This window comes from Centruroides sculpturatus, unplaced genomic scaffold, assembly GCF_000671375.1.
Source record: "Centruroides sculpturatus isolate CEXI.00-Female unplaced genomic scaffold, Cexi_2.0 scaffold372, whole genome shotgun sequence".
In the NCBI taxonomy this organism is placed as follows: Eukaryota; Metazoa; Arthropoda; class Arachnida; order Scorpiones; family Buthidae; genus Centruroides; species Centruroides sculpturatus.
The window spans coordinates 13,523-26,391 of record NW_019384553.1 but is presented as its reverse complement, the minus strand read 5'-3'; the positions used below and the strand labels follow the sequence as shown (position 1 = coordinate 26,391).

At 29.1% G+C, this 12,869-nt stretch overlaps 1 protein-coding gene across 1 annotated transcript in view; it reads right to left on the bottom strand.

Moving 5' to 3' along the window:
• LOC111623729 (activating signal cointegrator 1-like) overlaps positions 1-6,987 on the bottom strand; it is a 25,498-nt gene extending 18,511 nt beyond the window's left edge. Inside the window, exons 1-3 of the mRNA XM_023366411.1 lie at positions 6,875-6,987; positions 5,979-6,224; positions 423-604 (exon numbers count right to left, since the gene is read on the bottom strand). Coding sequence (XP_023222179.1) covers positions 423-604; positions 5,979-6,224; positions 6,875-6,967 — 521 coding nt within the window. The 5' untranslated portion in view covers positions 6,968-6,987. The remainder of the gene's footprint in view (positions 1-422; positions 605-5,978; positions 6,225-6,874) is intronic.
• Between the last annotated feature and the right edge of the window lie 5,882 nt (positions 6,988-12,869).

Here is a 12,869-nt window from a genome sequence, read left to right as displayed (position 1 = left end):
ATATATATTTTTTTTTTCTTATAAATTTTTCTAATAAAATGTATTGAAAAATATTGTATTTAAAACTAAAGATATTAATAAATGTATGTAATTTTTTTCATATGAATATAATGATAATTTGATTTTTGGTGAATTTTTAAAATAATATCACCTGACTGACCTATATTGTCTTCGGACAGTTTACAAAATTAATGTAAACAAGATGGCGGTGGTAAAGGGTTAAATTTTGACCAGACATTTTCCGATCACCCTGTATTAATGTATTTTATTGTAATTTAATATTAAAAAAATTTTAAAAATTAATTTATTGAGATGAATCTATGAATTTATTGAGATGTAACAATATTAAGAATAATTTAAAAATTAAATTAGAAACAGATTAAGTTTAAATCTACTAAAATGACATAATTTTGTATAATTACACTGTTCTATCATATTCCAATAATTTATTTTTGTGTTCTATAGCCTTTTCAAGTCCTGAATAATCTTGAATATTTTGTGCTTGCTGCAAGTTCCCATTTCCTTTTCTTATTAATTGAGTATATAATTTCTCACTTTGTTTTGAACCTTTAATAATAATTTCTTGCTCTTCTTTACTGCATACCTATGAAGAAGAATTATATTAATTAGAGTCTAATAATCAAGTCAAATAAAATTACAATTAACATAGTAAAAATTTAAGTATTTTGGTTATAATATAGTTTTTTTAGAACCAGATACTCACACAAAAAGTTATCTATACTAATATTATAAAGAGGTAATGTTTGTATGTATGTAAGTTTGTATGCAGCAGGTAATCTCCGAAACTACTCATCTGATTTCAAAAATTCTTTCAACAATATTTAGAACGGAACTTCAGGGTGGACATAGGCTGTATATTATTCCGTTAAACATTCATATAAATTAAATTAAAAGATATAATCTAGGTTAAAGCTTTTATGTCCAACAGATGACGCTATGAGTACGACGCCCTAAGTTTGCTTTTCTGTGAGGCATTATGCTTTTCAGTGAAAATGAACTAAAGCAGATCATCATCTATCTATATAAATAAAAATGTAATGTTCATTTGTTCCTACCGATTCCTTTGAAATTTTGACACAATGCTGCATTCGAATACACACATGTTTTTATATAATATACATGTCGAAATTCAACCCCACTGAAGGGAGATGGTTAGGTTTAAGGCTTACCGTGAAGAACTTGGCTTCTATGATACTATTTTAGATGCAGGTTTTTGCGTTTTTGATTGCGTTTTAATAGGGTATGTCAAGAGAATGTACACTAAGAAGAAATTTTTTGAAAAATTCCCCCCACGAGGGAAGTGTTATAAATTTATTAATAAAAATAGTGTTAAAAATAGATACATTTTGAGCCACAACAACGTGTGGTGGGAGTCTGCTAGTATATAAATATTAACAGTAATTCTTAATAAATATTTATTTATTAAGAATTACTGTTATCATTTAATAATACTAATAATTTTAATTAGTAATTCTAACTCAAATTAATAAATATAAATTATTAATCAAAAATGGGCTAAGTTAAGGGCGAGATTTCTTACAAAAGATAAAAATTTCATAAACAAATTTATAGTTACTCTTTTTGGTGACTTTACTTATTGAAAACATATACAAACAGTATTTAGTAAAAAATTAAATTTAAAGAACTTAATATCAATTAATATCAAGCAGTCCAGAAAAGTTTCTTTTAAAAAACTTTGTTCTTTTGTTATGTTTTATTGATCTGAAGATGGGATATACAAATCCTGAAAAATGTTTAATTTAATAAAAACTTTTCTGGAAATTTTTAATAAAGTTCTTTAAACTTGATTTATTAAATAAAGTCATTTAATTTGGACTTGTATTTGTAGTTTTCATACAATTTTTTAAATAAAATATTGATGACTACTTTTGAATTTATACAAATTTCAATCCCAGATAGAACTATATAAATAACAGCATCAATGCATTCAAAGCTATCAAAAGCAAAATTTTATGTATGTATAATTTTGCTTTTACTATAATAAAATAAGCCATATTATAATAAATATCTTCAAATATAAAATTCATAATTAAAATTTAAATGAAAGTTACTCAAAACCAAAAATTACGTAATGCATATCCTCAATCAATCCTTAATTGTACTAAGGAATAATACACAGCATGAGTACCAATTATTTTACTAATTACATTATAATGTACAAAGCAGTGACAAAAACAGAACAGCTTTCTATGCAACTTTCTTTTCTTTTTGTTCATTTTTGAAAATTAAACAACAAAAGTTATAGCCAAATCCAAGTTGTTGTTGCCATTTGGGGAAAAAACTACTGGTAGCTTATGCTTACATATTTAACAAACAACACTAGTTGATTTAAAGACTACTATTTTATGAAGTTTCTGTAAACACTTTCCCATTCCCTTATAATGTACCTTAATGATTACCTGCACAGTTATCCACTCATATCTGCATTTTGTATTGATGTAATTTATTGACTGTGCCTTTCATTAATTATCATTTTTTATTTGAACATTTTGAGCTTTAAATTTAAGGCTGTCATTTTCCTAAAATCAGAAGATATCTTCTTACTGAATTATAACAAAATATTTTTATATGAAAATTAACTAAAAATATTAAATCTATTAATTAACCTTTTGGATTATTGTATTTTATGGAATATATGACACATAGGCATATAAGAGTCACACATATCCCCATTTCTGCACAGAATATTTAGAAAAAAAGTAAATTAGAATGCACACTTATTTATCAGAGAAAAAGTGGAGCTCAAAGGAATTCATTTACAATTAAAATATTCAACATGAAGGCATGCAGAAGTTGATTAGCTACAGCCAAAAAATATATAAAAAGCAAGCTATCAGTATTTTGTATTGAACATAAAGGAGATTCCCTTTACAATTAAAATATCATGTGAATACTGTACATGCAAAAGTTGCTTAGATATAGCAAAAAACACTTTACAATTAAAATACCTAGTAACCATAACTACTGATACATGCAATTTGGAGAATTCTTTAGACTATAGATGATCCCAACTTCACATTAAAACATGGTGATATTTTAAGCCTTGTTTTTGGACAAAAGTTGCATTTCATACCGTACTTTCGTGAATTGTCCAGCATGTCAGTCTATCTAGGAAAGATCAGGAAATCAAATATTTCCATATGGTAAAAACTGGCATGCCAATTTATCCCATCATGCCAGTTTAAGTGAGGTTATACATCCCTCTTTAGAGGGTGCATTAAAAGCACGAAACAGTTATGTCAGGTAAAAACAAATGCGCTTTTATTCTAAAACTGTCAGATAAAACTGTTTTTGATGTCAGCATTACATCAAAAACTACAATTATATGTTTAATTTCTTCATTTTTTCTTGTTTCTAGCAATGTAAAATATTCGTGGAATTCCAAAAGTGCTTTTTTGTGTATTTTATTGTTATTTGATTAAAAAATGCAAAAATAAACATATTAAATTTAAAAAACTCAGGATAAATTATCTCAACTTACATCAGCTTTGTGTGAAATTTGAGGAAGGTGTTATTTTTAAGGTTGAAGTGGATGGTCAGTGTAGCCCACACTGACTGACTTACTTATCTACCTGCCTACCACTACTACTAATGTCAATAAGTCATTAATTGTTTTATTGTTTTGTAAACAAAAATTCTCTTCCAGTCAGTCAAATTACAATGATATATTATTGTATTTGGAAGGTGGTGTTTTTTAATATTTGTTTAACAACTAGTTTTGTTAGATCTGATTAATTTTATATTTTAGCTAAACACCAACCAAATGCCGAAATTCTATCGAGCTAGTTTACAGCTAATTACTAAATGAATTACGTAACCAATTTGGCACTAGAGGTAAGCGTTAGGCGCCATCTCTTATTAACATTAATAATTATAAATAAATGAATTAATTTAAATAATTTAGAACCACTGGGAGAAAAAAATCGGCCTGGAGCGGAATTCAAACCCAAAACTCCTGCTTACCGTGCAGATGCATTGCCAGTTACTCTATCCAGACCTCCAGTCCGATCTCCTCTTCCAGCGTATAGAAGCTAACATTATAACCATCAACGGTTATTACAATGCCGGCACATCCAGTGCCCACGTCCTACAAGGCACTCAACCGGCCATCGCAAGCCCCGGCAAGGCGTAATATATACAAACATTGCTAAACCCGATATATAATATAGCTAAACACCAACCAAATGCCGAAATTCTATCAGGCTAGTTTAAGGCTAATTACTAAATGAATGGACAGAGAAATTTATGACAGTAAATTTAAATACAGTAGAGCATCGTTTATCCGAAAGCATTCCAGTCGGCAAATTTAAATTTTCACTAGCACTGCAACCTTTGGCTATATCTTGGGCTACTCCAATATTTTTTTTGTTGGTGTGTGTGTTTTAGCTGGCAGCACTGGAACTTTTGTGTGGTGTTTTTCTGAGGAGTGCTGAATCGAACGTTTTTGATACTAGATCATCTTCTAAAGTATATATTTTTTGGTTTTTATATTTTTCAATATATTTATTTTGTTTGTAAGAAATAAAGAAATAATTTTTAATGATACAATAGCCACGATTATTATTTTAAAAAGTATACATTAGGCTTAACATCGATGAAAATTCAATGCTAAGCGACACGCAACAGAGAAAAATTTCAACATGGGATAGGTTAATATATTTTTTCGTACATAATCAGTTATCCAAAAAATAAGTTATCTGAACAACCCCAGTCCTCAATTGATTCGGATAAACGACGCTCTACTGTAAATATAACTTCTCAAGGAAACCTTAAATAATATTAAAAGCTTTTTCACTCTAATATGTTGTGAGAGCCCAGACTTGACAAAAAAAACTTTTTTTGAAAGAACAAAAATCATAGAGGATATGATTATAACTTTTCCCACATACTTGCTTCCTTGTTTAAGGTAACACATCTTCCAAATGTGCCACTTGGAACTTCAACCAAAATTAATCTATTGGCCATGACCTATTACCAAAAAGGACAATAGAAAAAATGAGAACTACCCCAACAAAAGGGAGGGATTGATGACGATCATGGTCCGTCATCATCGAAAGTTTACCCTCCCTGGAGTTGCACTAGCGCTTGGATACCTTACCGACACCAAAGATTCCTACCTAAGTGACTTTCCTCCCTCTGACAACCCATTGCCTGAATAGTCTGAATATCAGGATATCAAGACCTTGCCAAATATACTAAGATTTTCCAGAGCCATCCATCAAAACTTCTGAATCATCAATTCTTCGTGTTGTCAATTCAAGTCCTCAACACTATCAGCAACAAAGCACATCCTCATATCCTCTACAAGGTATTTATCCACCTGTGAATTTATGTAAACTCTCTCTCTCTCAAGACTGGGACTCATGAGGATAGTTAATATAATACACTAAGGCTTTAATACAATATACTAGCCTTATAAAATGTATAACGGGATAGCCCTAACGTTCAACTGTAAAGCAGCCTATGTTTAGCCTATTTGTAAATAGCTCATAGTTAATAAATGGATATTTGTTATTGTCAAAATTGTGTTTAGTGCACTTCCTTTAAAACGCACTGTCTCTCGTGTCGCCTCCATCCTGGATCCAAGTGACTACAGATGTGACCACTTGTGCAAAAAGGTTTCTGTGTCTGTCCTTAAGAACTAGTCATTACAAACGCAGTGTCAATCCTTCAGTCCCATGGTGCAAAGCATAGGGGGCACCATGCTTTGGCACCATGTATGTGTCAAGTCTCCGTGTATGTTAATTTAAAGACAATGTAATTGTCTTTAAATTCACATAGTTCTTTGAACTTAACTGCCAAACATTTATATTATGATAAATAAATGAATAAAGAAAGAAATAATAATAATTAATCTATAAATTATACTATAATTTTTAAAGAATCATAAATAAATATATTTTCAATAATAAGTTAACAACAGGAAAAATATTTACGAGATTATTGCAAGTAAAGCATGGACCTGATCCTTCTTGTTCACAAACAATGCGACCACATCTCATACAATTATTAATAAGTTTATGTTTGCTGGCTTGACAAATACAAGGATGTCTTCCTGGAAGAGTAACTACATCTTTTCCTTCAGTACCATATATAGATGAAAACTTCTGTTTCTTTTTAGAGCTTGATGTCTTTAATTCTTTATTTGGAGTAATTTCCAATTGTTTAGGTTCTTTTATTTGCTTGAAAAATTTAAACATTAATTAAACCAATTGAAATAATATTAAAATTATCATTAAGTATAAAATAAAATTATTATGTAATATATTAATAATACAGGTGTCTGAAAAGTTACTATGCAACAGAAAAGATTTAAGTAAAGTTTTAATTAAAGTGAAGTTTTACATCTGATATTGCAGTTATTCCTAAAGCAAACACCAGAAGGATCTCTAAGAAGTCCCAAAATTTGGCATGAGGTCCAAGGACCTAGCAAACCAGATTCTACAAGAGATTATGTGATCTGCAAAGATGTGTTCCTAAAACCATAGTCCAAAAATAAGAATGTCTGTGAGCAAACAGTAACACCATCTACTGCAAAGTGAAAACATGGGACATGGGTCTCATATGCAATGTTGTAAGTATAACTTTAATCTTATTACAAACTTCTCACTGCACAGTAAGTTTTTGGATACACTGTACATCAATGTAACCATGTTAAATTAATAAATGAACAATGTTAAAAATAAAACTTAAGAAATTTCAACAATCAACCATCATATTTTTGTCAACAATTTAAAAAGTTATAAATAATTTTATAATTTATAAAATTATCAATCTTTTTATTAACTTTCTCATTTTAATATATCATCATTTAATAAATTCTTGATCTTACCTGTGACTCTAATTGACCAGAATCTTTTCCCTTTCTTTTAGATAGTTTATTCTTCTTAAATTGCTCTGAAACTATTTCTGGTTTCTTATACATTACAAGAGTCTCATTACCTAAACATTCAAAAATATAAAGTCAATTTCAAACTTCTAAACATTTTGTATGTTTATATATTTACATGAAATAACAATATGCAGATATTTGTTTGCTAGGAATATTTGCTATTCTCTCAACATCATAGAATGTTTTTATACATCCTGATATTTTTGTCAAAAAACTTATAAACACTCTATATAAACGATTAATTTAATAATGATCCTCCATGCACTAGCAGAAATCTTGAATAATTCACACTGTCAGAATTAAAAATGCAATTGTAATTTCTTTGCATTTTTATTACTTATTATATTAAAGCAAAAAAATTGCTGAATTAAATTAAAGCTATATTACTCATGGACCAACAGGGGATGACTCGGTGTCCACAACCTATAATCATCCACTATGGCACTCAGTCAGTTATTGCCTTATCCTGGCATGGAGTATATATGTTACTGTGAAAGACCGAAATTAGAGAATGTCGATATTCTCCAGTGAATGTCGACACATACAAAATACGTCAGTGAAAGACCAAATATTTGGCTATATTATTATACATTCGAACAATCGTCAGTGTATGTCGACAAGCACATATAAGCTTTGGTGGAGGTCAAAACAACACCCGAGAAGCCGATATCGACAGAGAGGCGACAGTCTGTCACCAAATTCTTTGCCGTTTCCTTTTGCTCAAATTGGTGATTCTGTATGAATACAAGTCCCTGATGTCAACTGTGGCAGTTGAAATGTGTTGGCAGTTGTTGTTGGAATAGAAGATTCCGACTTTTATAAATTAGCAAACAAAAATGGTACCTCAAGCACCTTTATATCCGCAACCAGTTCGAAATTTGTAAAGAAAAGTTACTTTCCATAGATGAGATTTCTTCTCGAGAAATATCGCTGAGAGAAGCAGCTGCAGTTAATTCGAAAAGAGGAGGACAAGGCTATACACGCTTCATTGCAAAAAGAAGTGTTCCACAAATAAATACAGTTGTAAAAGCAAGGGGCTCTTGTGCAATTCAAAGTGCCATAACAGTTTAAGTTGTTGCAATAAATAGATTATATACCGTTAATCACATAATATATATGTGTATGTATAATTTTGTGTATTATTTTTCTTTTCTGATTAAGAATGTACTGTTTGTTTTAGGTTCAACAGCTTATTTACATGTGCTGTTACTTAAGCTTTCTCCTAATTTGACATATTAAAAAGTTGCATTTTTGTCTTAAATGTAATAAAAATATTTTTATTCAACATTCACCATCAGTGCATGCTCAATGTCAACATTTGCTGGTGTAAGTGAGTAATAATGATATTTAGCAAATATTTCATACATACATGAAACAACTGTGTGAATGCTGACATTCACCGGAGAATCTCGACATTCGCCAGATATCGGTCATTCACAGTAACATATACATATGAATATATAAACATCTCTAAGCTTATGTGAATAGCTAGTATGGTTATACCTAAATTAAATATATCGAGAAGCAAGTGATTGGATGGAGGTCTGGGTAGTGTAACGCATCTGCGTGGTAGCAAGCAGTTGCAGGTTAAGTCCTATTCTGGTCAATTCATTTCTTCCAGAATTTTCTAAATTATTTAATAAATATTAATTTAATTATAATTATTAAATTTAATAAGAGATGGTGCCTAATGCCTACTTCTATTCCCAAATTACCAGTGTTTAATTATTAATAGTAGCAATAATGTAGCCAATTTAATCAAGCAATTATTTGGCTTTAATATAACTATCGAGCTTAGAAATGTTTATATATGATTACTTATTGTAATGACATAATACAGAGGAATCACAAATGCATGATAAATGCCATAAAAAAAAATAAAATTTGAAATTTTACACTATTGAATTGTGAGATGATGATGACAAGATGATCTAAAATAAAACAATCATCCCTATACATTAATTTTTAATAAAATCAATAAAGCTATATCTATATATAAATTTTTCTTGTACTATCCTTAAGTATTCTTGATCAATTCATTTAAAAAATTGTTCAGATTTAAAAATTTTTATATAAAACTCTCCATCATCACATCCTCTCACATAATCATTGATTTCATTGTTATTGAAAAATTGGAATATTTAATCCAATTAAAAATCCAGTATGTGACAAGTCCATTGAAAAAACAAACAAACAAAACTTGATTAATTTTTTTTTTAAAGTATGTGACTTAATAACGAGGTTGAGGCCGAAGTTTTAAACACGAAAACATATATGTTGGATGTTTAGCGCCACTTTCCTGTGAGCCTAGAAGTTTGACAATGGTCTTTGGAATGTCAAGCATGATGCCACTGACTATCCAAACACCATTGTCAAACTTCGAGGCTTACAGGAAAGCAGCGTTGAATGTCCAATGTACACATTTTTGCATTTAAAACTTTGGCCTCAACCTTGCTATTTTCACAGTTTTACTTTTCCACTTTGTTTTATTTTTATTTTTACTGTTTTACAGCTGAATTTCTATATGTAATTCTTAACAAATAAGAATTACATGTAGAAATTCAGATGTACAGTGTTAACTTGTGCCATGCCATAATTTTGTGAAATTATATTCACTCTGAAAGCAATTCAAAAGTAATTTCACTTGTATGTTTTTTATATTCAGTGTTTAAGTTCACTTAAATGATATTTTTCTGTTCTCTTGAAAAATGTAAAAACATGATTCGACTATGTTTAATTATTTAAAGTTTTTACATAGTTTAACTGCAGTCAGTTATTGCCTTATCCTGGCATGGAGTATATATGTTACTGTGAAAGACCGAAATTAGAGAATGTCGATATTCTCCAGTGAATGTCGACACATACAAAATACGTCAGTGAAAGACCAAATATTTGGTNAGAATTCTCCATAGATATTAAGTATCTGTTATAGAATAATTTTTATTAGAAAAATTTTATAACAACTCATTAATTACTATAAAATTAATAAAAAAATTAAAGGAAAACAATAAATATTACAAAACAGATATTTTAAGGAAGTTCCTCAAGTGTAAATTCAATTGAAACTGTTTTCCTCAGTCCAGGAAAAACAGTTTAAATTGAACTCAACATGATTTTTCATTAATAGAAATTTTGAAAAATCAAAGATGTAAACACAGGAATTTCCTTAATACACTCCTGTTTATAATTATAAGGACACAACTAATTTTGTGTTATCTCTAATTACAGCTAAAATGTCCTTAAAGGAATGAAATGTGAGGGTTCTTCAGAAGTAAAATTTCACTTTAATATCACAATATTTACAGTTTTAAACAAAATATTAAAAAAAAATAACAAAAATCAACTTTAAGACATGTCCATAAATACATGTATAAGGATAACATATACAATATGATTTTTCTCAGTTGGATACAATATTTGCCTATTCTTTCTAACTAATTTGCATACATAGAAGATAAAGTCATGACTAACTAGAACAGTTTAATGCATGCAAAATGCCTTTTAGCAAACAGTTGGCAGAAAATGAGGTTTGGAGCATTTGGAGAATTCATGGAGCAGGAAAATCAATTCACACTATTGCTTAAAAAATCAACAGCAGTTAAAAATGCATTAAGAAGAAGAATGGAAGAACTATCACAATATGATCAAGAAGGAGAAGAAATAAAATGGTAATGACTTATATGGATTATTTAGATTAGCAAACAATAACAAGATGTCTGCTAACAAAATTTCTGCTGAAATACCAATACGTTTCTTGTCAGACTATTTCCCATGTTCTCCATCAATCTGCACATGAAAAATATGCAAAATTGAAAAGTAAGTCTGTCCTAATTCCATTGTGTAAAAAACAATGCAGAGCTACTATTCTCAAATAGATGGAGGACAATGTACTGTACAATGGAAAATATATTGTTCACTGATGAAAAGCATTTCAATTTAGATGGCCCTGATGGATGCATTACTACTGGAATGATTTAAAGAAAGAAGCAAACATTCAAATAAGCAGACAACATGAAGGATCAATCATGGCATGGGGTGCAGTGTAATCAAATGGAAAAACTTATTTAATAGTTATTCCTACAACAATAAATTCACAAAATATATAAAAGAGATGTGCAGTTATATGTTTACAGATAATTTTCTAGGTGGCTATAACTTCGTTTTTCAGCAGGATAATGTAGCCTGCCACACATCTCGAATGAATAAAAAAAAATGGATGGCAGAAAGAAACATTCAACTGCTGAATTGACCGACAAGATCACCAAACCTTAACATCATAAAAAAAATCTGGGAAAAAATAATTCAGGCAGTATATTACAAAGGCAAGCACATTTCTGATGATATATGCAGTGTATGATATTTAGGACAGTATTAAATCATAGTACCTTTCAAAACTAATTCAGAGCATATCAAAATGCTTAACCAAAAGAAGGTAGAACTAAAAGCTATTGATGTAAGAGAATAGATACTAAACTAACCTTTTCTCATGTTTCCAGCAATTTCAATATATATGTAAAGCAAACATTTATGGCCTTGTTCAGGATTCGGTATCAGGCTTTTTATTGAAGATTTTATAGCTGAACTTTCAATTTAGAACACTTTTTGAAGTAAAAACATTCTGGAACAAGCTCTATTTAAATTTTTTTCAAGCAGTGCATAAAAAAATATGGCCACGTTTTGTTAATTTTTGTCTTATTTGGTCATGTAAGCTCTATTTAAATTAACTAAATTGTTCATTTATTATGTATGAGCCATAATTTATAATTTTCTGTGATAATTTAATGTGAGGTGTTAAATTTGTTAAGTGTTTGGATGTTAATATTGCTTAATGATGTAATTGAAAAAATGGACAGTTTAGTTAACTTAAATAGAGGCTGGGTAAGAACACATATTGGAAGAGATTTGCAAATACATTAGAAGATTTGTGTGTCCAGCAGAGGTGGTAATAATAATTTAACAAATTCCAACTCATTAAATCCAACTTGTTTTATGTATTCTTGTTATATCCTAAAGAATATTGCCTATGTACTGTACATGCAAGGAAAAAAAAAGACAACTACAACAAAAAGGAATGGCATATTCAAAAATATGATTATTATTTTATTTAATAATGCTTAAAAATCAGTGCAACTGAGAGAAATTATCCTAAGACCCACTCCTAAGATGAGGTACCTCATTGTGGACCTGGCCAAACCCATAATGGGCCTCATATTTGTCACAATGTTCTAGTGTTGATAAAATTTTTCAACTAAATAGTAAAATTTAATTAATTCATATTAACCATGCAGACACTCAAACAAAGAAAAATTCAATATTTAGGAATCATGCACTTCATCTTTTTGAAAAAAATGATTAAAGTTGTGAACTGAAAAAAACATGACAAATATAAATATGTAACATCTGTAATCATAACACAAAAATTAATTTTTAAAGATTTGAAATTATACTAGAAATGATTGATTTAGAAAAAGCAAACAAAATCAGGCTTTGTGAATTTGATATATTTTATATAATATTCTGACTTGTGATAAACAAGTCAGAATATTATATAAAATGTTTTTCATGACAAGTATAGAACTAACTTTATTTTCATATAAAAATTTTGATTGTCGTGTTACTACATATCGTAATGAAAAATATCAATGTTGAAAACAGCATTAAACAGTTGACTACTGTTGCCATTATCCTATATAAATCTATGCAAATGGTCTCATAAACATTTTTTTAAGTTTTCAATTTAAAATGAAATTATTATATATATATATATATATTGCATATTAGTATAAAATTTAAAAAAAGATAATAAAAATTGAAAATGGTATTAGTAATTTGTACATATAGGGTCTTCCAAAACGAATGCTACCATTTTAAATTACCATAAATATGTTAATAATCCAAGAAGTACACAACATACACCAATCGATAGAGTAATCAG